Source organism: Hyperoodon ampullatus (assembly GCF_949752795.1).
Source record: "Hyperoodon ampullatus genome assembly, chromosome: 16".
Lineage (NCBI taxonomy): Eukaryota > Metazoa > Chordata > Mammalia > Artiodactyla > Ziphiidae > Hyperoodon > Hyperoodon ampullatus.
The window spans coordinates 72,756,409-72,781,630 of NC_136929.1; the positions used below are offsets into that span (position 1 = coordinate 72,756,409).

General features: G+C 41.7%; 1 protein-coding gene across 1 annotated transcript in view; it reads left to right on the forward strand.

Moving 5' to 3' along the window:
* The window catches only part of FLT1 (fms related receptor tyrosine kinase 1), a gene marked incomplete at its 5' end in the record, with an annotated part of 171,621 nt that overhangs the window by 99,931 nt on the left and 46,468 nt on the right, over positions 1-25,222 (forward strand). The window contains 2 exon segments of the mRNA XM_079721561.1: positions 3,448-3,594; positions 23,106-23,237. Of these exon segments, the coding sequence (XP_079577687.1) occupies positions 3,448-3,594; positions 23,106-23,237 (279 nt within the window).

Consider the following 25,222-nt stretch of genomic DNA (forward strand, 5'->3'; position numbering starts at 1 on the left):
TTTCAGCTTGCATTTGAGGGGAAAGTGACTTTTTCACCAATTTCATATGCATTGTTCTGTTGTTTTCATTTATGATTGATCATTACATGTGACTTGCCTGAACTATTGGAAAACAAACTATAATGACCAAAATAGCCATGGCTGAGAACACAGTGGCTGGGCTGTTCAGTAGGAGGTGACAATATGACAGCTTCTCAGGCTTGGGAACGCACCAGACTGTTTCCTCCTTTAGGTAACAGACTCTGTCCCACGGCTAAACTTGTCTTTCACGTGGGAATTGCTTTTGTCAAATGTGAAGGAGTAAACAATAGCATTTCCCCAGAATGCCACTTTTATGGAGCCCCAAATGCTCTGAAAACAATTAGTAACCTGGAAGTTGTCAGCCCAAAGGAAAGAATAATCAATTGTATCTGGAAATTTTACCTATGGCTCTTTTGCCTGGCGTCTTTGTTCATTATAAGTCAGTGTGTTCCTTCAGGAAACTGCCATAGTACCAGAGGACTTGGGGGGGCGGGAGGCTCAATTTTTACTAAAGCTGAAAAAGCAAATGAAATGGTTTAGGGAGTACTTTGGAAAAACATGGTGAAATGGACATGCAAAACCTATCCTTTCCTAGGGAGGGGAGGGGTTTAGTAGTTACAGAAGATGATTTGAAGTACTTCCGAGAGAGAATTTGAAGAATTCCATAGAGTAATGAATCCTTCCAGAGAGCTTCAAAAAGGAAAAGAAAGGACTGGGTGGGTTTTGATTTTTGTTAGTCAGTCTTGGGGGTGTGGTATAAGGGAAGGATAACGGGAAAAAGAGAAAGAACCAAGAGCCTGCTATGGAGAATGACTGAGGTGGGGTGGAGGGCGTGAGGCTGGTTCCTCGGTCCCCTTTCCACATGGAGAATCGGAGCTACGTATTTGTGGGACCTGGCAGATCTCTTGGGCTCGAATGCCGAGACGTGAAAGGACCTGGTGGGGAGCCATCTTTGGCTGTTGATAACCAGCAGAGATAGTCTGTTCATTCTGATTTTCTCAGTTTGAAAGCTCCACTTTGTTAAACTTTGGAAAGCAGCTATTTCCATCAAATAACTTAGGTTTAAAAATATGGGTTCAACGTACCTTTCCTATTTAAAATGCCAAAATAGATGACTATAAAGTGGGAATTGATTAAAAAACAATTCCTTGGTTGATTGGTCATTTTGAAACTTGCCAAAAATGAGAACTTTTTTTTTTTCCCAGAAATGGGTACAAAGAAAAAATCATCATACTGTATGTTTCGGACATGTTTATATGAACTTTGTATTTCATTGAGAATCCCCTGTTCATTCTGCAGCCTTCTGGCTGCTTCTCTTGTCTGAAGTTTGTGTAGTATAGATAGGGCCTTTGGGAGTTCTGCGTGACGTTTATGTTAAAATAAGATGCTCTCTTTTATATAAGCATTGTTTTCAAATACACCTGTCAGGGAAGCCAAATCCTGTCTGTGTTGATGATGTTACAGTTTGTAGCTATGAAAGTAATTCGGGTGTGGTAGGCCATGTATTCAGACTTCCTTCTTCTGATAAGACCTATGGACAATGATAGATTATTTTATATTTAATGCCTGGGAAACAGTAAATGTGCCAGAGGAAGCTATTACAAGTATAACTCAGTGAACTGGGTCTGTTCTGAGTTTTAAATGAGGTGTGTCAAAGTTGGCTGTAAAAGATGCTAAATAGTAATATGATACTGTTCTTTATTCTCTTGTCATGTTTCACTGGTATGTCTGGGGTCTTGACTGTGTAAAAATGTCAAAATTGTAATGATCAAGCATGTAAGAATTATCAAAGTGGAAGATTTTGATACATGGCTGCGTTTTCAATTAGGGAAAACTATTTGACAGACCAGACAGAACTATTAAAATGGGTCTGCCGGGGCGGGGGTGGTGGTGCAAGATAAGACTAGGAAAGCTACACTGAAACAGGCCAAAGGATTGTTGCTATCAAGCATTTCACACTATATTTGACGAGTTTATAAATTAGCACTCCTTCAAGTCTGTTTTGCCTTCAGATTGCATTTTGTATAAAATGTGAAAAGACTAATGATAAGCTATGGAAATCAAAATTGAATGAGAAATCTGTTTCTCCTAACAGATAGTCACCCTGCCATGTCATGCTATGTCAACATGTTCTCAAAGTCATATGGTAATATACTTCTTAACCTGAGATTTCTCAATTGCTTTAATGAATGCTAATCCTGAGAGTTTCCCTGCAGGAATAAAAACAGAAAGGTTTGGGGACTCGGCAGAATCCTGCAGGGACATGGAATCAAAGCCATTGCAAGGTGTCATCTCTTAGAGCGTTGTAATCACTCCTAAGCTGCTTTCACAGTGTTAGTACAATAAGATGAGGAATGGTCAGAGAAAGCTCAGACTGTGTAATTGAAACCAGTGACGCAGAATGTGTAAGTGATGCCAAAACTATTTTGATTTCTCTTCCAGGATTTGCAACAAGGTGGGGGGTAAGGATGACTTGAGAGGGGGGGAAAGATTTCAGGAGTTGTCTTTACTCTTTGACCGTGGAAGCTTGAGTTACCAATCCAGCACCTGCCCAACTAGAATGTATACGCATCAGCAGGACTGATTCCATAAAAATAGAGACACGTACTCACGGGGGCCTTGGGGTACTGCTGTCCCTCTGTGAGATTTTAATGTTGTAATGTATTGCATCCTGATGTATTAAATCCATTTTGTTGTACTATATTGGTTGGCATTTTATTAAAATGAATTGTATCATATTTGTATGTTTTAAGAGAAAGTAATATAAAATACAATATTTGTACTATTATATAGTGCAAAAACTACAAATCTGTGCCTCTGCTTCTTGAATTAATCCTTTGTTCGCTTGCATGTGGGAAGGGATTGGAGCGAAGAGATATATCAATAAAGCTTTCAAAGTTCAAGAAATTCTCCCACTTGGTCTGCTGCCTTACAGTTTAGGTTACTGACAGCTGAGTGACACAAACATGCCCTCACATGTTAATAAAACACAAAAATACAAAATTCGATTAGCTCGTTACTATAACTCTCTGTATTTATGTAAAAACTCACTACAAGCCTATATCCAAAATCATGTGTTTCCTTTTTAGTTCCTAAAATATCATGCAAAATCCTTAGGTTTTAGAAAAAGCTTCTCTCAAAGAAAGGAAGGAAACTAGTTGGCCAGGCAAAAACCTTGATACTGAAATCTAAAAATACAGAGTTGAGTTCTTGATTTTCCTCTGTGTTCTAACAGATTTCAATTTATTGTAGTAACTTAATAAAGAGGAAGCAGTATGCTAATCATAGAGGAGAAATTGAGGGAATAAAATATGAATGAAAACTTACAGTTTTGCTGTTTTCCTCTCTATTTTTAAAATGTTGATATGCATATATAATAAAAATAAAATTGATGAGTAATAACAATTCCCTTTCTTTATTCACTAGATCAGGAAGCACCCTACCTCCTACGAAACCTCAGTGATCACACAGTGGCCATCAGCAGTTCTACGACTTTAGATTGTCATGCTAACGGTGTCCCAGAGCCTCAGATAACCTGGTTTAAAAACAACCACAAAATACAACAAGAACCTGGTAAGAGATTTTTTTCCCTTGTGTTTACTCTTTCTCCTCACCCTCTTCTTCCCTTAAAATTCCTATCACCTCCTTTCAGGATGTCTAGAACTACTTGCTGATAGACCTGCAAAAATGAATTGGGCTCTGGCTCATGCTTATATCACTTCCAGTGAGGGATACTGGAGTCAGTTCTTATACAGACCATATTCCTACCCCTACGGAAAGATCCTTCCAGAATCTGCTTTAAATCATGCGTTCAGGGAATTCCCTGGCGGTCCAGTGGTTAGGACTGCCAGGGCCTGGGTTCGATCCCTCATTGGGGAACTAAGATCCTGCAAGTCACGTGGCAAAAAAAAAAAAAAAAAAAAAAATCGTGCATTCAGAAAGAAACGGTAAGAGCCCCTCAGAAAATGTTTCAGTTCATCTTGACAGCAGTGAAGAGTGAGGCATTAGTTCCTTGATTTGAGGTATAGCAGAGCTTTGAACGCCTGGCATAGATGAAGTTCAGAGTAGATTTATAGTCTCCTTAGTTCACTTTATAACAATTTCAATGATTTGGTAAAAAGAAGAATATTTTAAATTACATTTTATAATACTGGTAAAAAAAAGATCTAAATTAATGGTCGTGTTGATTGTCTTTCAACAAAAAAATATATTTAATACCAACTACACTTAAATCTGCAAGTATAAACACTATTGTGTGCCTCATGATTCCATGGTTAAATAAGAGTAAAATGAACTTAGTTATAATTTTGATTAGTAATTACATTTATATTAAAGATAAACTTGCCATTTATTTGCAACATCCCGACAACCTAAATCAAATAACCAGCAATATGGAGTCATCCTTCAATGCGAATCCTCAAAATGAAATCTCCATTTGAGTCTGATGCACAGAAAAAGGTTGTGGTAGAGCATCTCCAATTTTAACATATCTACAAATATCTTAGAAAGGCCTTACACTAAGCAGGTCCAAAACTGATCACATCACATGATTTTCCTCCTCTTATACAGACATCATGTATCCATCATCCACAGTAGAGGTGGTCCCTCTCTTTCCCCCTCTTCCTCTAATCCATCAGGCTGAGCAGGTTGTACCTACGAAATGTGAACTGTTTCTCAAATCCATCCTTTCCTCTGCTTGCTTGTCAGTCTCCTAGTTCAGGTGCTCACTGTCTATGTCCTGGACATCTGCAGGAGTCTCCTCACTGGTCTCCCTACCTCTCTTTTCTCTCTTTGCATCTGTTTTCCACACAACTAAAATGGCCCAGTCCTGTTCCAAGTCTTCCATTGGCTCTCCATCACAGGACCCAGTTCAAGCATCTGACAAAGAAGGCCTTCAACAACGAGCCCTGCCTACTTCTTACATCTGAATGCTCCCCAGCCTTGAACTTTATTTGCATTCTAACAATTGCCAAACTCTTGTAGCCCGCGGCACATGTTATCCTGCTTCAGCCCCTATGCTTTTTTTGTTCCTGTGTCCCCTCTGCCTGGAGTACCTTCCCTTCATGGAATGCCGACCCATCCCTTAAGACACTGGGTGTTTTCCCTCCTGAAAGCCTTACTCAACCCCTGCAAAGAGGAGGCAGGTCCTCCGTGAGTGTTTTTTTTTTTTTTTTTTTGGTGGTACGCGGGCCTCTCACTGTTGGGGCCTCTCCCGCTGCGGAGCACAGGCTCTGGACGCGCAGGCTCAGTGGCCATGGCTCACGGGCCCAGCCGCTCCGCGGCATGTGGGATCTTCCCAGACCGGGGCACAAACCTGCGTCCCCTGCATCGGCAGGCGGACTCTCAACCACTGCGCCACCAGGGGAGCCCTCCGTGAGTCTTTATTATCTAGGCGTATTTCTATTCTCTCTTACTGAGTTGTTTTATAGTCACAGGTTCATGCGAGTCTGTATTATCTATGCATATTGCTACTGCCCTCTTCCTGTATTGTATCGTGAGTTCACGTGTATGCTTTCTTCCTCTGTGTTTATCATCATATCACGGCCTCATCCTGAGTACAGTGTATCTTCATGTTATTTGTATCTTGTCTTTTTGTCCTCAAAACCTGGCATAGTGCTTGGCAATCAATAAATGTTTCGTGAATGAATGAATGAATGGTTTTCAGAAAATCTGATTCTGTCCTTAGCAAGTTCACTTGGTAGCACAAATGCCTAGACTCTGGGGGAGGAGAGAGGCTGCGCCATAGAATTTTTAAAGCTAAAGGGCCCTTTGGAATATCTTTAGTTCCATGTGAAGAAGAGAAAATGGAGGTGCAAAGAGGTAAAGTGATTTGCCCAAGATGACACACTATTAAGAAAGGTAGTTTCATAGGAAATTCAGCCCTTGAAGGATTCTAGCAAAATAAAAGGATGAGTGAATATGTGAATAAATAATAGCTTGGGAAACAAGGTCTGTAATATGGTCCCCTTAGAGATTCAGAGTTCACATTAGTATATTAAAGACCCAAAGAAGTCCGGTACTGAAAAAATCAGGTAAACTGTGCTTTTAAGTTCTGTATTCCCCAAACTGACTTGATCACAAAATATATTTTGTGAAATGTCATAAGATATTGGATGGTTCTTTGAAAGTAAATTTGACTTAAATTCAGTTTTTGTGCTTTGGATATGGATTCAAGAATTAGAGTTGAACCAATTTGAAAGCTCATGACTGTTCTGGGATGAGAGGGAGAGACCAGGGAGTTACTATAAATGGAAAAATATTATGAGGTGTTGGGTGGGTTTGCATCCTAGCATTGTCCCCTCATGGGTCAGAGAATTTGGGCGACTCACTTATCTTTATCCTCTGAGCCTGTATTTCCTTATTTATAAAACTGAGATAATACCACAGAGGAATGTGGTATGGTTACAATGAGTTAATATAACTGAGCTGACCCATAGACATGGTTTAGTAAATACTATCTTCCCACCCACCTCATCTGTATAGAAATTGGCCCACGAATTGTCAGAATCTGTTGGAAGGTATCAGAGGGTTAATTAATAAGTCAGCTCAAATGTCAAACGACTCTAAATCTAACAGAGATGTCCTCCTCACAGCTTTCTTTGATCTTCTGAGGGCCAAAAGAAGAACACCTAAAAAGAGTTTTATATAAATTCTTATATAAAACCTTTCCTAAATATTCTAATATGCTATTATTAGCATTTATTGAGTTCCGCTATAGTAAATTGTCAATTTTCTCTCTCTCTCTCTGTTCCCTTTGTTCACTCTTTAAAACTACTATAGTTTTTTTTGGAAAGGAATTTCTTAATTTTCTGGAGATAATCTCTTTCTTACATGTATTTATATGGTATTTGTAAAGTTTCATATGTAAGACTCCCATTTGAGGCGGCAGATTCAGCAGCCAATGCAACACCCTGTATGACTGTGACCCTTTTGTCCGTGTGCGTAGATACCTTCAAAAATACCACTTCTTTTATGGTTGCTTCTTTTTACAAATCTATAAGTGAAGATTACAGATAACCAAAGTGATCATCCTTAATTAACTCACTGGTTGTTCCAAAGCTGATATGGAAAAACATCAAGATCACAGGCTGAAAAAGACTGAAAACTAGCTCATTATATCCTAAGCCTTTGGAAAGCTCAACTGAGTTTTTAAAACCTGAGAATAAACTGTACATCCTTTGGAGACTTGAGATGCATCTTTTTATATGAAGCCTGGCAACTCAAAAAGAACCTATATACTGAGAGTATTTTGGTGACCTTGGATCATTGATAGGATCTGGCCCATTATCATTGTTTTTGGTAAATGACAACTTACTCAATTCCAAAGAAAACAGAGAAGAGAGTTAATGCTCTGGACAAGTGGCAATCAAACACCTGCTGAGAGAATTTAGGGGAGGGGAACTTCTTCTCTCCCTTCTCATTTCCTTTCAGGAAGACCTTTCTGTGGGGGCAGGGCCATTCTAGAGAAGAAATGCAATTTCTAGAAAGTTCTGTGAAAGCCAAATAGTAAGTTCTTGGGACAAGGGACATCAAGCAGGGACAGAAGAGGTCCTAAGCATGCAGCCCAGGGAAGCATGTGCTCAGCGGGGCAGGAAGCCCCCTCCCCAGGGCACCCACGGGCGGACTCCCTACTGCCAGCCGCACAACCCAGCACACCTGCAGGCTTCCCAGGGCCTCGACTGCATGGCCCAACCCTGCTAACTCCCATCTACCCCGGTGACTTCCACCACAGCCTGCACTGGCTCGTTTTCTCCCCCAGCCTCTGGCCAAAGGAGCCTCCTTTCACATCCCAGAGCACATAATCCTTCCTTCTCTCTGATGTCCGCATTTTTCTTTTTCTTACAATCTGTGTCACGTCGTAGGGCACATCACTTAGCTGTTCTCTGGTTTGATGTGTGCCCGTTAAAACCTTTGAAGATAGATATACTATCTTCATAGGTTTTCTTTATCGAAAATAATAATAAAAATGTACTGAGCACTCACCAGGTACCCAGGAACTGTTAGGAGTTTTACAAATGTCTCGTTTATTGATACTTTCCACAACTGTCATCTGAGGTAGGTACTGTTTTCAGCTGCATTTCCGGGTCTGTTTTGACTTTGCACACTCTTGTTAGGTGCCTGGTACTATTCTAAGCTCTTTACTAAAATTAATTTGTTTACTCCTCCTAACAATTCTATGAGGTTTGCTAAATTATCGTGCCTGTTTGACAGGCTATGGGATGAGGAAGCAGAAACATAAGGGAAATAAGTGGCTCCATATCATAGGGTTAGTGGGTAGCAGACCAAGGTTTAAACCAGAAGAGCAACTCTGAAGCCTGGGCTCTGAACGCAGAGCACGTGGAGATAAACGCTAGTTCCCATCACTCAGAAGAGAACAGACACTAGTTTTAAATGACCTCATGGGCATTAACAAGCATTTAAAGCAATGAATATTTTCTCATCTGCAACCCTTAGATATTAAGCTATAAAAACTATAGTTTATTTTTTAATTTTTATTTTTAAAAATGTAAAGCAGGGCTTCCCTGGTGGCGCAGTGGTTGGGTGTCCACCTGCCGATGCAGGGGATACGGTTCGTGCCCCGGTCCGGGAGGATCCCGCGTGCCGCGGAGCGGCTGGGCCCGTGGGCCGTGGCCGCTGGGCCTGCGCGTCTGGAGCCTGTGCTCCGCGGCGGGAGAGGCCACAGCAGTGAGAGGCCCGCGTACCGTAAAAAAAAAAAAAAAAAAAAAAAAAATGTAAAGCATAGGGCTTCCCTAGTAGCGCAGTGGTTGAGAGTCCGGCTGCCGATGCAGGGGACACGGGTTCGTGCCCCGGTCCGGGAAGATCCCACATGCCGCAGAGCGGCTGGGCCCGTGAGTCACGGCCGCTGAGCCTGTGCGTCCGGAGCCTGTGCTCCGCAACGGGAGAGGCGACAACAGTGAGAGGCCCGCGTACCAAAAAGAAAAAAAAAGTAAAGCATATTAAAATATTCAAAGCATGTTAAGAAGTGGACATGCCATATAAAAAATTAAAAATTATTTTGAACCAAAATCCAGTTAGTTTTCAAAGGTCCAGAATTCCTTCCATATCAGCCCCACAGTCTTTTATTCATTCAGGAGACATCATTAAGGCACTATTTTGTGTCTGGTGCTGTACAAGGCTCTGCAAATACAGCAGTGAACAAGAAAATGAAAATCTGAATAAGCAAATATCTAAGGTAATCAGTTAGTGTACATCTTTAAGTGAACACAGCTTCTTCAGGCAGCAGCCATGTGTGTCCTAACTTACTATCATCAGGACAATGGGCACCAGAGTTAATGAGCCTAAAAATGGAATAAGGTGAATTAATAAACGGGACAGGTAGAAAATGTGGCTCCATCACAGGATTAAAAGATCTTTAATACATTAGATACTTGAAAAAATACATCCTTTGTACTTTAATTTTCCTGCTTCAACACTGAGCATGCAGTAGGTTCTCAATCATTCATTTTTAGTGGAATACATAGAATGGAAGAGAGATTAAGAGGAAATACGCAAAGAGTGATAAAAGGTAGGAGAACCTCCAGATTAGACCCAAGTAAAGAAGAACTGGGAACAACCAGGAGGGACTGATAGGGTGCAACGTGTTGAAAGAGGGAAGTAACTTGAGACATGTTTACTTTGAAGAGACAGGTTAAAAGAGAACAGAGGGCTTCCCTGGTGGTGCAGTGGTTGAGAGTCCGCCTGCCGATGCAGGGGACGCGGGTTCGTGCCCCGGTCCGGGAGGATCCCACATGCCGCGGAGCGGCTGGGCCCGTGAGCCGTGGCCGCTGAGCCTGTGCGTCCAGAGCCTGTGCTCCGCGACGGGAGAAGCCGCAACAGTGAGAGGCCCGCGTACCGCGGAAAAAAAAAAAAAAAAAAAAGAGAACGGAGCCACTGAAGTGAGTATAATATAAAGGACCAGACATGAAAGGAAAATGTGAAAGGACCAGTACCAGAAAAGCACCATGAGAGCTCTAAGTTGGAGACAAATTCCATGACAGTGGCTGCTTTGAGTATGGTTTGATGCTTAGGGGTAGACAGACAGGAAAACTCCTTTAAGAAACATTCTTTCTGTTAGGCTAACCATTTTAAGGATTTGCACCCAGACTTGGAACAATGGCATAAAGTCACCCTGGAGAACCTCTGACTCCCAAGAGTGTCTTCATAACTCCTCCAGCCACCTGCCCAAGGGACTGGCAGTTCCCCCAAAATGATCAAAAAAGTCACCTTTCTAGCTCACACTCTTCCCAGATTCTCCAATGAGGTCCTAAAATGTTTAAAGCTGTGACAGAGCTGAGTAAGCACAGCAAGTGGGGCTGCTGGCCACTGAGTTCGTAGTGACACTGTAAGGAATCAAGATCAGTTTGCAAAGCAGAGGCGACAGGAGGTGGGTCCAGCTTAGGTCTACACTGATGCATGCACAAACCATCTCCCAGATGGGGGTACAGAGAAAACGGGGTTCCTGACAAAAGCCATTAAACTGCTGAAAAAAGTAAACCCTTCTTCTCTGAAAATATTTCAGAGAACAGAAGGCGATACTGACCTGAGATGTTTTTAGTAATGCCCAAGAAACCATCATCGAAATTTCTAGAACAGCAAGACATTTTCAGAGTATTTTAAGATTAAAGCAGTAGGGTTGGAACCACAAAGAATTTAGGAAGAATTAATTCCGTCTCACTCTCAATGCTCCTTCCTAAGTGAGATCTTGGTCCCTAGGACTATTTATCTAAGGATCTGAAAAGGGGCATCTTTCCTGTCATCACTGTGTCACTGACACCAAATATCTGTACCTGTAAGCGCATATTCAGATCAAGGTGACCTACTGTCCTAGTAGCTGGGGGACAAAATTACACCTGAAGTAATTCTGTAAAGTGGTTTTCATAGATCTGAGAAAGATCCTGAGGAAGAGCAGGGGAGAAAGATCAGTGAGGATATTTTTGCATGCTTTCCTAGAATAATAAAATTCAGAAATGTCAATTAACCTTTTGCAAAACTTGAATAGTAATTGCCTTTTCTTTCTCATGAAATGTACCCTTACGGTGCAAAATGGATTAAGAGACACTGCAGGAAGGAAATGAGTCTAAGCATCCCAGGTATACACAGGGCAGCACAGGGAGAGCTGAGTGGGCTGCTGTTTATCACTCCCACTGAGGCAATGTGCTCACTTGATCGGCTCATCAGCCAATCACGTCATCCCTTCCTCTTCCATCTGTGTCTTCAAGGTAGGGGGTTCTAGGTACCCAGACCAAGAAGGGCCAAGCTTCACCAGTAGATACCCCAGTAGCTCTTCATCCAGAGCTCTTCTGCCAGAATATCTCAAGGTTTAGTTGTATCTCAGAACAATATAAGCACGAAGGACACCCTGAACACAGCATAGAACCGAGGCTCAGCTCTTTTCTAAGGATAAACTTCCATTTAGAAGGTGAGGGGAAAAGGAGTGGAATTAAGGGGGGATTGGAGTTGGGGTAAGAGCAGGGAAAAACAGTTCATTGGTTGGCACTGCCAGAGTTCAGAGCTACTAGCCCAACCCAGACAAGAGGACCCCCGACCCTAACCACAGCTCTAACCTGCTGAAAAACTGGAGAATTACTTCCTGCGATTACTTGCTAATGTTTGCCTGGTTTGGTGGGACTGACGCATGTAGGGCAGTTGAGCTGTAGGGTTTACATCCAGAAAAGTAACCCGCGAGTAGAGGCCCGTTTTGTACTGGAAATCAATAGAAGTTATTTATGGAGACTCAATCCTGACACCCCCAAATCTCTCTCTTTATCGTCAAGTTCCACCGTATTTAGGTCTTACATGTACATACATAGCATCATATCGTATCCTAATGCTTTGCCCAAAGAAAACTACTTGGATGCCTTTTCCAGCCTATTATCCTCATCCCCATTCAGCCCAGAGAAGCCTCCCGAAAGCTGTCAGCCACAGCAAGACCCAGCTGAGAGATCACACATAAGCCGGCACAGACTCATTCATATAAACAACAAGGTCCCCTGCAAGTTGTTTACGTTTGGTTGGGTGCCTTTTTAGAAGCCCTCTTGAATGTTCAAATGAAAAATTTAGAACGTAAGAAATGGGAGAGAACTTGTAAATGTGGGCATCGCTTTAGAAAGATCCTCTCCCTTTAAAAAAAAAAAATTGTGGCAAAATACACATAAATGTTACCATTTTACCCATTAAAAGTGCACAATTCAGTGACAGTAAGTATTTTCACAATGTTCTGCAACCATCACCAGTATCTAGTTTCAGAACTTTTGCATCACCTCAAACGGAAACCTCATACCCCTTAAGGCTCTTCCCTTCTGACTGTGAATTAACCTCCTCTTTGACCTTTTCTGTGACCTCTTTGACACATGGAACTGTACTTTGAGCATGGCCATGATCAGCAGCTTGTTTTGTCTGAAGAGCAGTCGATGTTGGAGAGACCAGGAGCAGAGAAAAAGGAGAGCGAGAAAAAGAACGAAGAGAGAAATAAAGATGGATGGGGATGGGGGAGGGGGAGGGTAGACTCTCCCAGGAGTCTTCCCAGAGACCAGCGGGGGCTGTGCCCTGTCCAAAGTCTCTAACTCCAAAACTAAGAGCCATGGTCTGGGCTCTAGGAGTGGAAGGGGGTCTCCGTCCCCAATCCACCATTTCCTGCTTACACTGAAGCCTGGGTGACTAAAGAAAGAAAACTCAGACACTACCTGGCTAAGTTTTCTCCTCCATCTCTTGGCAGAATAATGAGATGAGGTTTTTCTATCTCACAAGTTCAGCATTTGCATGGAAACCCCTCCTCCCCCCAAGGACAAACTTGAAACAGCTTAACCAGGATCTAAAGTGACACGTAGCAATGCAGCTGGGGTCACCACTCTGCCCAGTTCAATTAAGGAAAATATGCCAACAAATACACTCTCAGATAAGCTAATCTGTGAACTCAGCCCATCATTTGCATGACTAAATCGCTGCTGAAAAAGTTAAATCAAGTTCATTCCTCCTCCACCCACATTCAATCAAAACTTGATTTTTGCATAATCTGCTACTAAGATCCCTCTCCCTCTCTCTCCCTCTTCCTCATCTCCTGAAGGAATAGGTTTTGGTTTGTCCTTTTATTGCTTTAACCCACAACTGTAAATTGTTGTGAAGCATAGATATGCTTTTCTTCAAAAATAGGTTATCATTCTATGCATAGTCAATATTATAAAGTTTTGCAAATATATAAGTATTTGGATCCACAGAGCTTTTAAACTTTCATTCAGTGGCTCTTTATTGATGGTAAAGAGGCCTACAATTTCATTATTAAAACTACTGTTATTTATTTTAATTAAATAAGTAATACATGAGTACATTTTCATTTTAAAAGCTCACATAGTACCAAAATAGAATAAGCTATAAAAATTTCCCTTATGGGGAATTAACACATAACTGTTTCATGTGTATTTCATCAAAGATTTTTCCATTTTTTACCCACATATGTGTATATATGCAAATGTGGGGCACAGATATATGTGAGGCAAATGATAGATGGGGTTCATTCATTCATTCAACAGCTGTTTACAGAAAGCCAGCTCTGTGCCAGGAATATAACTAGGTGCTGGAAACAAAACAGGGACCTTGAATTTCCATTCTAATGGAAAAGTACAGGTAATAAATTTAACAAACAAAACTACAAGCCTATAGCATACAATCAGTTAGTACTAACTACTGTGATGAACAAAATAAGGTAATGGATTACAGTGGGGCTATATGGGAAAGCCAGCATCTCTAAGATAAGTTTGAGTTGAGCTCATACTCCGTGTTTTATGACTTGCTTTTATCACAATATATCCTGGAGATCTTTCTATGTCTGTACATATTGTCTGCCTCATTTTTTTAAGCAGGCATACACTATAACATAGTATGTGTTCCCACAATTTATTTTGCTATTCTCCTAACGATGGAAAAATACCTTCTTGACTTTAACCTCTTGTGCAGTGCCATATTATTTCCTGCCTTAAAATGGTCATACATAGAAACGCTACTTTACTATCCACCGAAAGGGCACTTTAGGTGAATAGCTGTATCCTGCAGTACAAATTCATCCAACCCCATGGAAGGGGCTATGGCCAATCTGAACATACCACAAGAATTTATTGGGGCGGGGATGAGCGCATGTGTGTATATTACATGTGTGCACACACGCACATGTGTGTTTATAATTTATAGACATAAATAGTGAACAGCTAAGGTTTTACAGCCAATAACCGTAGAGTTAGCACCACTTGACATGTTTTTTAAGTGCCCAAATCATCTTGAACTACTTCATTGGAGCAACAGTAAAGTTCACAGTGAAACGGCAAAAAAAATGCTTTTCACTTTTAAGTGTTTAGAAATACATGTGTTTTGGGCATAGTTTCAAGGTGCTCACTTCAACCACAACCCCTTCAATTCAACTGGTTTACAATTTCTTAAGAGCTTTTAAATCTATTCTGTTATCATAACCCACTTTTGGAAGTTAAACTAGTAAAGCAACAGACATTATCTCAAATGAAAGAACCTTTGTTTATGGCTTTTCCCTTATTCAGTGGTTGCATGGAGAGGAATATCATACAGCTTTTTCATCACTGTCCTTAATCTCATTCTTTTCTAAGAGCTTCTCTTCTTTATGTTTTTCAAGGCTATAGAGCAAACAGTCTCACCACAGATCACATCGCCCATCAGATCCCCTTTAGACCATATGTTTTAAACATCTCACAACTCTCTTCCAACTTAGCACATTATTATAAGGCTGCTTTTCACCATGTCTCAGATTATTCCATACTTTACCAACTTTTTTTTTCTTACATCTGTAAAGGCTTTGCCACAAGGCTTGATCTTAGAGTGAAATTCTCAATAAAGAAGGAAGAAGCTGCATGGTGACCATTTGAAAACATAGGACTCATTCATCTTTTTAGTGCTATTTGGTGAGCCCATCATTCTTCATTTCCGAATTTTGTCAGCCTTTTAAATTTACTAAGCTTGGATTTCTCTTCCCCAGACATAGTTTTCCAACCTCCAAAGTTTGACTGGATATGCACTATCTCCTTTGTGTTGTTTGCGGGAAATCAGTCAGACAACCTATCGCTAGTTTTCTTGGGTCAACTTTAACCATCCTGAATCTATATTTTCGCTCTTCTGATCCTTAATTCAGATACAGCTCTCAGCTAATGAATTCCTTTAAGAACTGCCACTCTAAAGGTATGATTATTTACTGTGTACCTAGAACTGTATACATCATCATCATAGCTACCATTTATTGAAAACTTATCATATGCCAACTTCAAAGCATTTTATCATTTAGTTGGTGAGCCAAGACTATCATAACAAAAACTACTTTTTTTTTCTAAACATAACACTCATTCCCTACCATGAGCCAGACATTTTGTTATATTCTAAAGAAAAGGGAAATGAGTAAAACTTAGTCCTTACCTTTGAAAAACTTACACATAATAGGTACAAAGTCAATTCAAAAAATATGCAACATGAATGGCATAAAATTCCATCAGATACGAATTAGCACCTCTGACTGAGGTGATCAAGGGAGGCTTCAAGGAGGAAGTGTCATTTGAATTGGACTTTGATGGGTGAAGAAGAGTTTTGATCATGATAAATTGTAAGTTTCCATGGGAATTGTCATGATTTTTGTGGTTGGAAATTATTTAGGTGATCCTTCTGGAAGGAAGCAGGCCTACAATTAAATTACCTCAGCAACACAAAGCAGAGCATCACGTTTATGAGTTCTACTTGTTAGTTCTAATAACTAACACCCAAAGGGGAAAGATAAAATTCAGATAAAGTGATTCTTCAAAGAACCCAATACGATATGGGGATATATGTATATGTATATGTATATGTATAGCTGATTCACTTTGTTATACAGCAGGAACTAACACATCACTGTAAAGCAATTATACGCAAAAAAAGATGTTTTAAAAAAAAAAGAACCCAATGCCATTTTGCATAATAACAAAAATTACAATGTTATCAAGGAATAAATATAACTGAAGAGCAATATATTTAAAGAGAAAATCCTAAAGCTATCAAATGACATGAAAGATGACCTAAGTAACGCCAAGATATTTGGTATTCTTAGTTGGGAATATTTATTATCAAGTTGAACCATTTTTGAGCCCTTTTATAGGTCAAAATATTGACAATTTCATGTTTTGACCTAAAAATAAATATGACAATTTCCCCCAAATTATTACATAAATTCAGTGGAATTCCCATCAACATTCCAACAGTGCTTTTTACAGAATTTGACAAGCTAAACCTGAAATCCATATTGAAGTGTAAAGGTCCAAGACAATTTTGAAAAAGGGACCATCTCATACTAAATATTAAGATGTGTTATCAAGCAATCATAACTTAAGTTAATCATGGTTTAACTCATGTGGGACAGATAAATAGGTCATTGTGAACAAATAGCCTAAAAACAGAACCACAAATATATGGAAACTTAGTTTCTGACAGAGCTGGCACCACAACTCAGTGGGGAAAGAACAGATTATTCTGTAAGTGAAGCTGGCATAATTGTCTATTTATACAGTAAAAGTTAGATTCTTACCTCACACAATAAACATACCCTTCTCCAAAAGAAAATCTACATGTATTAAACACCTAAGTGAGAAAAGGCAAAATTCTTTAATCAGATTTTTGGGGGAAGAAAGTATATAAGGGGAATGAATGGTTTATGATATCAGAATAGGAAATATTTCTTTAACAAGTAACAAAAAGCACAAAGGATAATAGAAAGATTGATAAATTTGACTTTGCATTAAGATTCTAAAAACTTTTGTATTAAAAATTCACCATAGGGGCTTCCCTGGTGGCACAGTGGTTGAGAGTCTGCCTGCTGATGCAGGGGATGCGGGTTCGTGCCCCGGTCCGGGAGGATCCCACATGCCACGGGGCGGCTGGGCCCGTGAGCCATGGCCGCTGAGCCTGCACGTCCGGAGCCTGTGCTCCACAACGGGAGAGGCCACAGCAGTGAGAGGCCCGTGTAACGCTTAAAAAAATAAAAATAAAAATAAAATAAAATTCACCATAAACAAAGTTTCAAAGGTTCATAGAATGGGCAAGACTTGTAACATATTTAACCAACAAGGGCTCAGGATCCAAAACATGTAAAGAACCCTAAAATCATTGAGAAGAAAACAAATAGGCTAATAGGAAAATGTGCAAAGGACACAAACAGGCAATTCACAGGAAAAGAAGCCTGAATGGCCAACCAAAATGGAGAAAGATGTTCCACCTAACTAGTAATCAGGGATGTCATTTCACACCCAAAATTTTGCCATCAGTTAAAACACCTGATAACACCAAATATTGGTGAGTAATGGGAAAAGGGAGCACTTACTCATTGCTGGTTAAAATGTAAACTGGTATATTTTGGAAGACAATTTTGTAACACTTGGTAGAGTTGAAAATGGGTATATCCTATAACCCAGTACAAGGAGATATTGTATAACAAGGTACACATAGTTGTATCAGATGTGCATTGTGGCCTTCTTTGTAACATCAAAAAAACGTAGAAACTACCTAACTACCCTATAGGAGAGAAGTGGATTTTAAAAAAATCTGTGGCTTTTTAATACAGTGGAATATTATATATCAGTGAAGTGAACTCCATCTACATGTAACAACAAGAACATTAAAACACTGTTGAATAGAAAAAAGTCCAAGTTAAAAAAGGATATGTACCATATGACACAATTTATTTGGAATTTTAAAATCCACAAGCTTTGGAGAGAGGGAGGAGGAGGGGGAAAGTATCTATAAATTTTTGCAGCAACGTGGATGGACCTAGAGATTGTCAGACTGAGTGAAGTGAGACAGAGAAAGACAAACATCGTATGATATTGCTTATGAGGAATCTAAAAAAATGGTACAAATGAACTTGATAACAACACAGTAATAGAGTCACAGATGTAGAAAACAAACGTATGGTTACCAATGGGGAAGCGGGGAGGGATAAATTGGGAGACTGGGACTGACATATACACACTAGTATGTATAAAATAGATAACTAGTAAGAACCTACTGTGTAGCACAGGGAACTCTACTCAATACTCTGTAATGACATATATGGGAAAAGAATCTTAAAAAGAGTGGATATATGTATAACTGAATCATTTTGCTGTACAGCAGAAACTAACACAACACTGTAAATCAAGTATACTCCAATAAAAATTTAAAAATTAACACTTCACAAAGAAGAGAGAGGGGTCTAAAGCAAATATGGCAAAATGCTGACATCTGGCTATCTTAATGGTGAGCCACATGGGTTATATTTTTTCTGCACTCTTAAAATCTTTGAAATTACAATGAAAAAATTCAAAACTAAAAAGAGAGCCCTCCTTAAAAGGTGAGCTCCACGGTAGACCAGAGCCTGTATCATAGTGAACAGGTTGCATCAAGGTAGCAACAGGTTAAGGCATTAAAGAAACTAGGGGACAGACTTCCCTGATGGTCCAGTAGTTAAGACTTCACCTTCCAATGCAGGGGATGTGGGTTCGATCTCTGGTCGGGGAGTTAAGATCCCACGTGCCTCCCAGCCAAAAAACCAAAACATAAAACAGAAGCAATATTGTAACAAATTCAATAAAGACTTTAAAAAAAAGAACTATAGTCGTCTCCCCTCGTTTAAGTATGGGCAGAAGATTTGATGAATGGGGAAGAATAGTAAGGGGACTAACTGGCCTGTTTATGTGAGAAGGGAAATAAGTAGCGAGAGTAGAGAATGAGAGAAGTGTGATGAGGTTTCTCAGGGGCCTGATGATGACGTATCCAGGTCTGTGCCTTTGTTGATGTGCGGAGTGAGGCCAAGTCAGAAAGAAGAGCTGTGCTTGTTGGTTTTGGACACTCTCTCACCCCATCTCTCCTCCGTGTGATGGGAAGAGGGAACTGAGCCAGATGATGTCAGCTCATCAGCATCCCTGGCACCATCCTCTCACCTCTACAATTACACATCTGTCTCCTTGGGTGAAATCCAAGTCCTTTGACTTTATTTGATCATGCCGTTAGCCTTAATTTGGGATCCGAGTGATAGAAACTTGGTTGAGGTTCAGGTCCGCTGCAGTGGAGACCACTGTGGGTAGCCAGATCGCTGCTCTTCTAAACGCTCATTGCCCCGATCACCCACTCGCCAGCCACACTTTCACTTTCTGGGAGCGCCACTTATACCCTATCTTGCACTTTTCAAAGCTTCAAAGCTCTCACTGAAATTATTTCTGTTGATCTTCATAGCAATACCATGAAATAGATAAAGCAGGGTTTTTTTGTTTGTTTGTTTTACAGATGGGGAAACTGCCCCAAAGGGATTAAATGATCTAGCCAAGGTTACAGGGCAGAGCTCTCATGTTTTTTCCAGAACCAGCCTGGACTCATCTCTGTCTATTCCTGGATGCAATAAAGCACCAACTTCTGTGGCTTGTTTCTACAAAGTGTCTGTTTCCATGTCTCCCCCCTCCACTTCCTTTCCCACCATCCACACTTGGAGCCTCATCACTCCTTGCCTGAATTACCACTGCGGAGCTGGACTTCCAGATACCACTTTTGCCTCATTCCAGTCCATCCTGCATTCTCCTTCTAGACTAAACTTCCTTAAACATCGCTCTCGTTAGGTCATTTCCCTCAAAAATCCTTGTGACCCTCTCTTTCCTTCTCCACTGAATGGAAACTCCTCAGCCAGGATTTCAAAGCTCTCCTGAAGCTGAACTCACCTTTTCCAGTCAGCTACTCAAAACAGGTGCTTTGAAAATAAAAATGGCTAAGAAACACATGAAAGAATGTTCCAAAAAGATACAAATTAAGGCAACCATCATTTTACTCTATCAAATCAACAACGTTTTGTGTTTTCTATTTTTTAAATGCTCCTGCTCAGTCCTGGTAGGAAAGTGATAAAATAGTCTCTTATCCTCTGCTGGTAGAAGCTTTAACTGGTATTATCTTTTTGGAGAACAGTTTGATTATATGAATCAAGAGCTTTTGACTTAATAGATCTGTTTCTGGAAATCTCTCCTAAGGAAATAATCTGAAATTCAGAAAAATCTTTATGCTTACAGATGTCATTGCACTATTATTTATAGTTATGAGCAATTAGATATAACTTAATACCAATCATTAGGGTACATGCATATGATGAATGATTATATTCAAAGCATGTAAGAACATGGGGAATAACTTATGCTATGATACTCGGGGGGTGGTCAGTATGTAAATTTGTATAAGCATTAGGAGAAATCTTACCAACATTTCACACCTGGACTTGTTTCCTCTCTCCCAGCACACTATTTCACACCTTCTTCTCTCGCTTCAAACCTCCAAAATTACTTCCTCCTCAATTTCAACAGATGAGTACCTCTTGTTTATTGAGAAAATGTATCACCAAATTGTCCAATCTATGTCCCTTTACGCTCTGCCGTTCTTCCTGTTAAAATGAATGAACTATCCCGACTCCTATGCAAGGCCAATTCAGTCACCGAGTTCCATCCCCTCTCACTTCTTTAAGAATCCACTCCTGGTGCTGTTCCTTCTGTTCGTTCTCTCTCTCTCTCTCTCTCTCTCTCTCTCTCTCCCCCTCCCTCTCTCCATAAACATGCTGTAAAGTTTCACATTTCAAAAACGAATTCATTCCTTGACCTCGTGCTGGCCTCCAGCTACCCTCCTGAAAGTAACCCCCTAACCGTCTCTCCTCCATCCCCTCCTGTCTCTAAGTGACAGTCATCATGCTTCTGTTCCCAGATGTCACTGAAACGGCTCATTGCCAAACCCAGTGGTTTGTCATCTCCCTTCTTCGTAGTCTCTCCGCTGCACCGAACGTAGCTCATCACTCTTCTCCATCATGAGATCTTTCCTTGGTTCTAGGAATCACGCTCTCCTGGTTTTCTTGCAACCTCCCAGGCTACTCCTTCTCAATCCCTGCTGCTTCCTCTTTCTCTGATTTCCCGGGGCTCAGCCTTCAGGCCAGCTGTCGTCTCTCTCCGGACTCACTTCCCATGAGCTTTGTTTCCATTCCCCTGGCTTGCCGTGCCTCCCTAATGTTGAGTCCGTGCAGCCGGCTCTAACCCCTACCTCCTCCCTGGGCCCCCAATGAAACCTCACGAAACACAACAGAACTCTTGGTTTTTCTCCCTCACACCTGCTCCCCCCGCCAGGAGAGGTACCACCACCCTCCCAGCTGTTCAAACTATCAACCCTGAAGTCAGACTTTTATTACTTTTTTTCCTGTACCACATGCTAACCCATAAGCAAGCCTTCAAAAGATCCCCAGCGCCACCAATCCCTACCACTTTCAACAAACACAGTCACCCCAGGACAAAGCCACTGTATCTTTCCCTAAACAAGCTCCTTCCTGCCCCACGGGCTTTATATTTGTTACGCCCTGTGCCTAGAATGCCCTCTTCCAGGTCCTCACCTGCTCACCCCACATCCCAGGTCTCTGCTCAAAATGTCACGTGCTCAGAGTCTCCTCAAAACAGCCCATCTAAGGTAGCTTCTTCACCCTCCTTAACTCGTGACCTCCTTAACCTGGTCTATTTCTTTCACAAACATTATGGCTACTTGAAATGACATTCTTTACTGGTACTTCTCCCAAACTATAATTTAAGCCCTTTGCAGGCAAGGACTCATGTGCCTTGCTTATTACCGTATCACCAGCATCTAGACTAGTGTCCAGTACACAGCGGACCTGAAAAATAGCCATTATGTCAATGAACAAGCTGTGGAAAAAAGACCACTTTAAAAAGACTAAAGGAGAACTGACCAGGGATGAGATTGTAGGTTTGTTTGTCTTTTCACATTTTCTTTATGCTTTCCAATATTCCTCAAGTTTTCTATATCAGATATAGTTTTTATAATCGGGAGAATACAAACTGTTTCAACTAACAAAATACAACCTCTGGTCTGGTCGGGCTCAATTTACTCCGGAACGAGCACTTGGTGCGTGTTCATTTCAGGGTCATGCCTTTTCTCAATGGTCCTCCTTCTCCCATCACCTCTGATAACCTGACCTCAACTCAAGGCCCATATACTCCATGACGCCTTCCCTGAGTGGCCTATTCTTACTGAGCCCCTCCCCGGCCACACTTTACATTTGATTGGGTCCCTATTCTCACGCATCAAACATTTTCTGTTTGCTGGGGGTGTGTGTGTGTGGGGGGTGTGTGTGTGTGTGTGTGTGTGTGTGTGTGTGTGTGTGTGTGTGTGTGTTGGGGGGGAGAGAGAATGTATGTATGTTGTGTTTACCCGCCCAAGTCTCTGCCACAGACTAAAGCAGAGTCAGTACTCAAATACATGGAGACAGTCCTTGCTATTGAAGCGACTGGGTCTGGAAGCCGGGTGCTCCTTCCCTCACACCGGCTCCACAGTAATACTTAAACCTGCATTTACTGAGCACCTACTATGTGCTGGGCACTTGCTATTCATTTTCCCGTTGATTGAGTAGGAACTGCTTTCACTGTCATCTTAAGACTGAGGAAACTGAAACAGAAAGGTGAAGTAACTGGCCTAAAGTGACAGAGCTGTGCTGGTGAGGCCTCGATTAAAGCCCAGCCCAAGCTCTTTACCACTGGGACCAACGAAACGGGATTGGCTTTGACCCCTGAGCCACGAATGTGCTTCCCATCAAACTGCACGCCCTCGGTTGAGTCCCTTAACCTCCCCAAACCTCAGTGTCCACGTCTGAAAGATGGAGACGATAACCCCTTACAGGGTGGCTGTCGAGATAGGAATGGGGTGTCGGTCATGCCTGGCACACGGCGGGCATTGAGGAAACGGTAGTTATTATTATTATTATTAGATATGCTGCCTCCTTGATATGTGCTCTTTCAAGTTGGGGGCGGTAGCCCCACCTCATTTCTTTCTGGCCTGGGTCAGATCTGCATCTCCAAAGTAGGGGCTCAGAGCTATAGAAGGTACTATGAAAAAGCCTGGAGGAGAGAAAACAAATAAGCAGCCCTGGCCCAGGTGAACCAGAGCTTGGATTTCCTCGTCTGAAGGCATACTGATAGGAAGAGGGTTGTGTTACAGAAGTGGCTGTTTTGGTTTGTCATCCAGGCTCACTAATCTAAACATCTCTCACTCCCCAGGAATTATTTTAGGACCAGGAAGCAGCACGCTGTTTATTGAAAGAGTCACGGAAGAGGATGAAGGTGTCTATCACTGCAAAGCCACCAACCAGAAGGGGTCCGCAGAGAGTTCAGCATACCTCACCGTGCAAGGTAAACAACTGCTCCAGAAAGCAGGAGAAGCTGCTCAGACACCTATTTCCCTGTTTGTTGAACCTTCCACCTCCCAGTGTCCCGCTGCCCCTCCAGTCTATTCCTTTCCCTGACCGCCTTTTCCCCCTCCCCGTCCCACTGGGAAGGCCTGGCTGGTCCCCCTCCTGGCAAGGCTGAAGGTGAGGACACAGGCCACCGTCAGAACACAGCCTCCATGGGGGACAGTAGTTCCCGGAAGACAGGAGAGCCAGCTGCTGCCAGAGCCATGACACTGACCCACAGAGAATGACCAGAGTGGCCACACCTGTGAGAAAGAAATCCAAGAAGGCAGAAGATGGGTGTAGAGAGAAAAAAAACCCCACACTGGAAATTATCCATTCTTTTTCCAATTCCCACCAGTTACACATATGCTGGCTCTTCCCACCATCTTCGTAAACTGGTTTTTTAACACGAAGTAGGCTGCAAAATACTATCAGAGAGAAGCAACACATAATAAACAGACCACATGGAAGAAAAATATTCCAAGGGCTTCCTCAGACAGTTTTGTTGAGCAGCAAAACCTAAAGAGGCCTAATCTGACCGTGGACTCTGGCCATGTGGCTTCCATTTAGAACAGAGATTAGACCTCAATTTCAATTCTCCAAAGCCAAAAATCATCCCAGAAAACATAACATTTATAGCACCATCAAGTCTTCGAATTGGCGCCTCTTAGATGTATACACGTCTATGGCTCGCTGAGGTTTTACATGAAGAGATGGAATTTCTTCAGTAGCCTATTTGCAAAGGCTCCCCAGTAGACTTCAGAATACGTAAGAATTTCTGAAGGAAGTCTTGCAGCGGTTCCTGGTCACCATTATCCTCACCCCAGCGCACCTGGTCCTCCACATGCTTCTCCTCCAGCCTCAGCTCTCATCCCCCTCACACGCCCCAGGCCCCCCACGTGGACTAAACCGGAACACACCACACTCCCCCTGGCCCTCTGCCCTTTACACGTCGTTTTCCTTTTGTCTGAACAGCCTTCCTTCCCAACTTGTTCCCCCCCAGACAATCCTACTCCCACCTTTTATTTTTTTATCTTTTTTACTGAAGTACAGTTAATTTACATTGTGTTAGTTTTGAGTGTACAGCAAAGTGATTCAGTTATACATTATACATATTCTTTTTCAGATTCTTTTCCTTTAGAGGTTATTACAAGATATTGAGTATAGTTCCCTGTGCTCTACCGTGGGTCCTTGTTTACCTGTTTTATATATAGTAATCCTACTCATCTTTTAAAATTCACTTTCGCTCTTGGGTCACTTTCTCTACACCTCATCCCTCGTGTCTCACCACCATGCCCCCTGAACCCCGTGCCCCCACAGCACTTGGCATGGACCTTTAATACAACGCTCAGCGTTGCGCATTATTCACTTTTCTGGTCCAGATCACTCGAGAAATGTTCGTTGGATTAATCTCTTTAGAAAACCACCAGTGAATGTCTGAAAAAAGAAACACATCACTATATTGTTGAGGGCATTAGAGAGAAGCCGTATTAAGTTAAGGCAACCACTTATACATTTGCCCAGGACTCTGCAGGATATGGACGTGCAAGTCACGATCCCTCACCTCTCTGTGCTTTGAAAACCTAGTTGGAAGGCGATTAAGGGGAACATGAAACCGTTAGAACCAGATCAATAAACATTTTGAGCTTCTCCTGTGGGTAAGACAGAAACCCTAGTTTGTATAAAACAGACCACGCAGTGCTGCTGATAAGGGCTAAGGACTTCCTAGAGGCCAAAAATGATATGGCGAGTGACTTGACCTCTGAAGGAGGCCTTGCAGGATGTCGGATTGGCCAAGTGGATGGGGCAGGAAAGAAGACAGCGAGTTCTGTGGCAGCTCTGGACCTCCCACACTGATATCTCCCTTGGCAATGACAGCGTCTAAACAATTCTAACCATTTCCTACTGGCTAGTCCTTTGAATTTTCTGAGGAATTGGTACTTT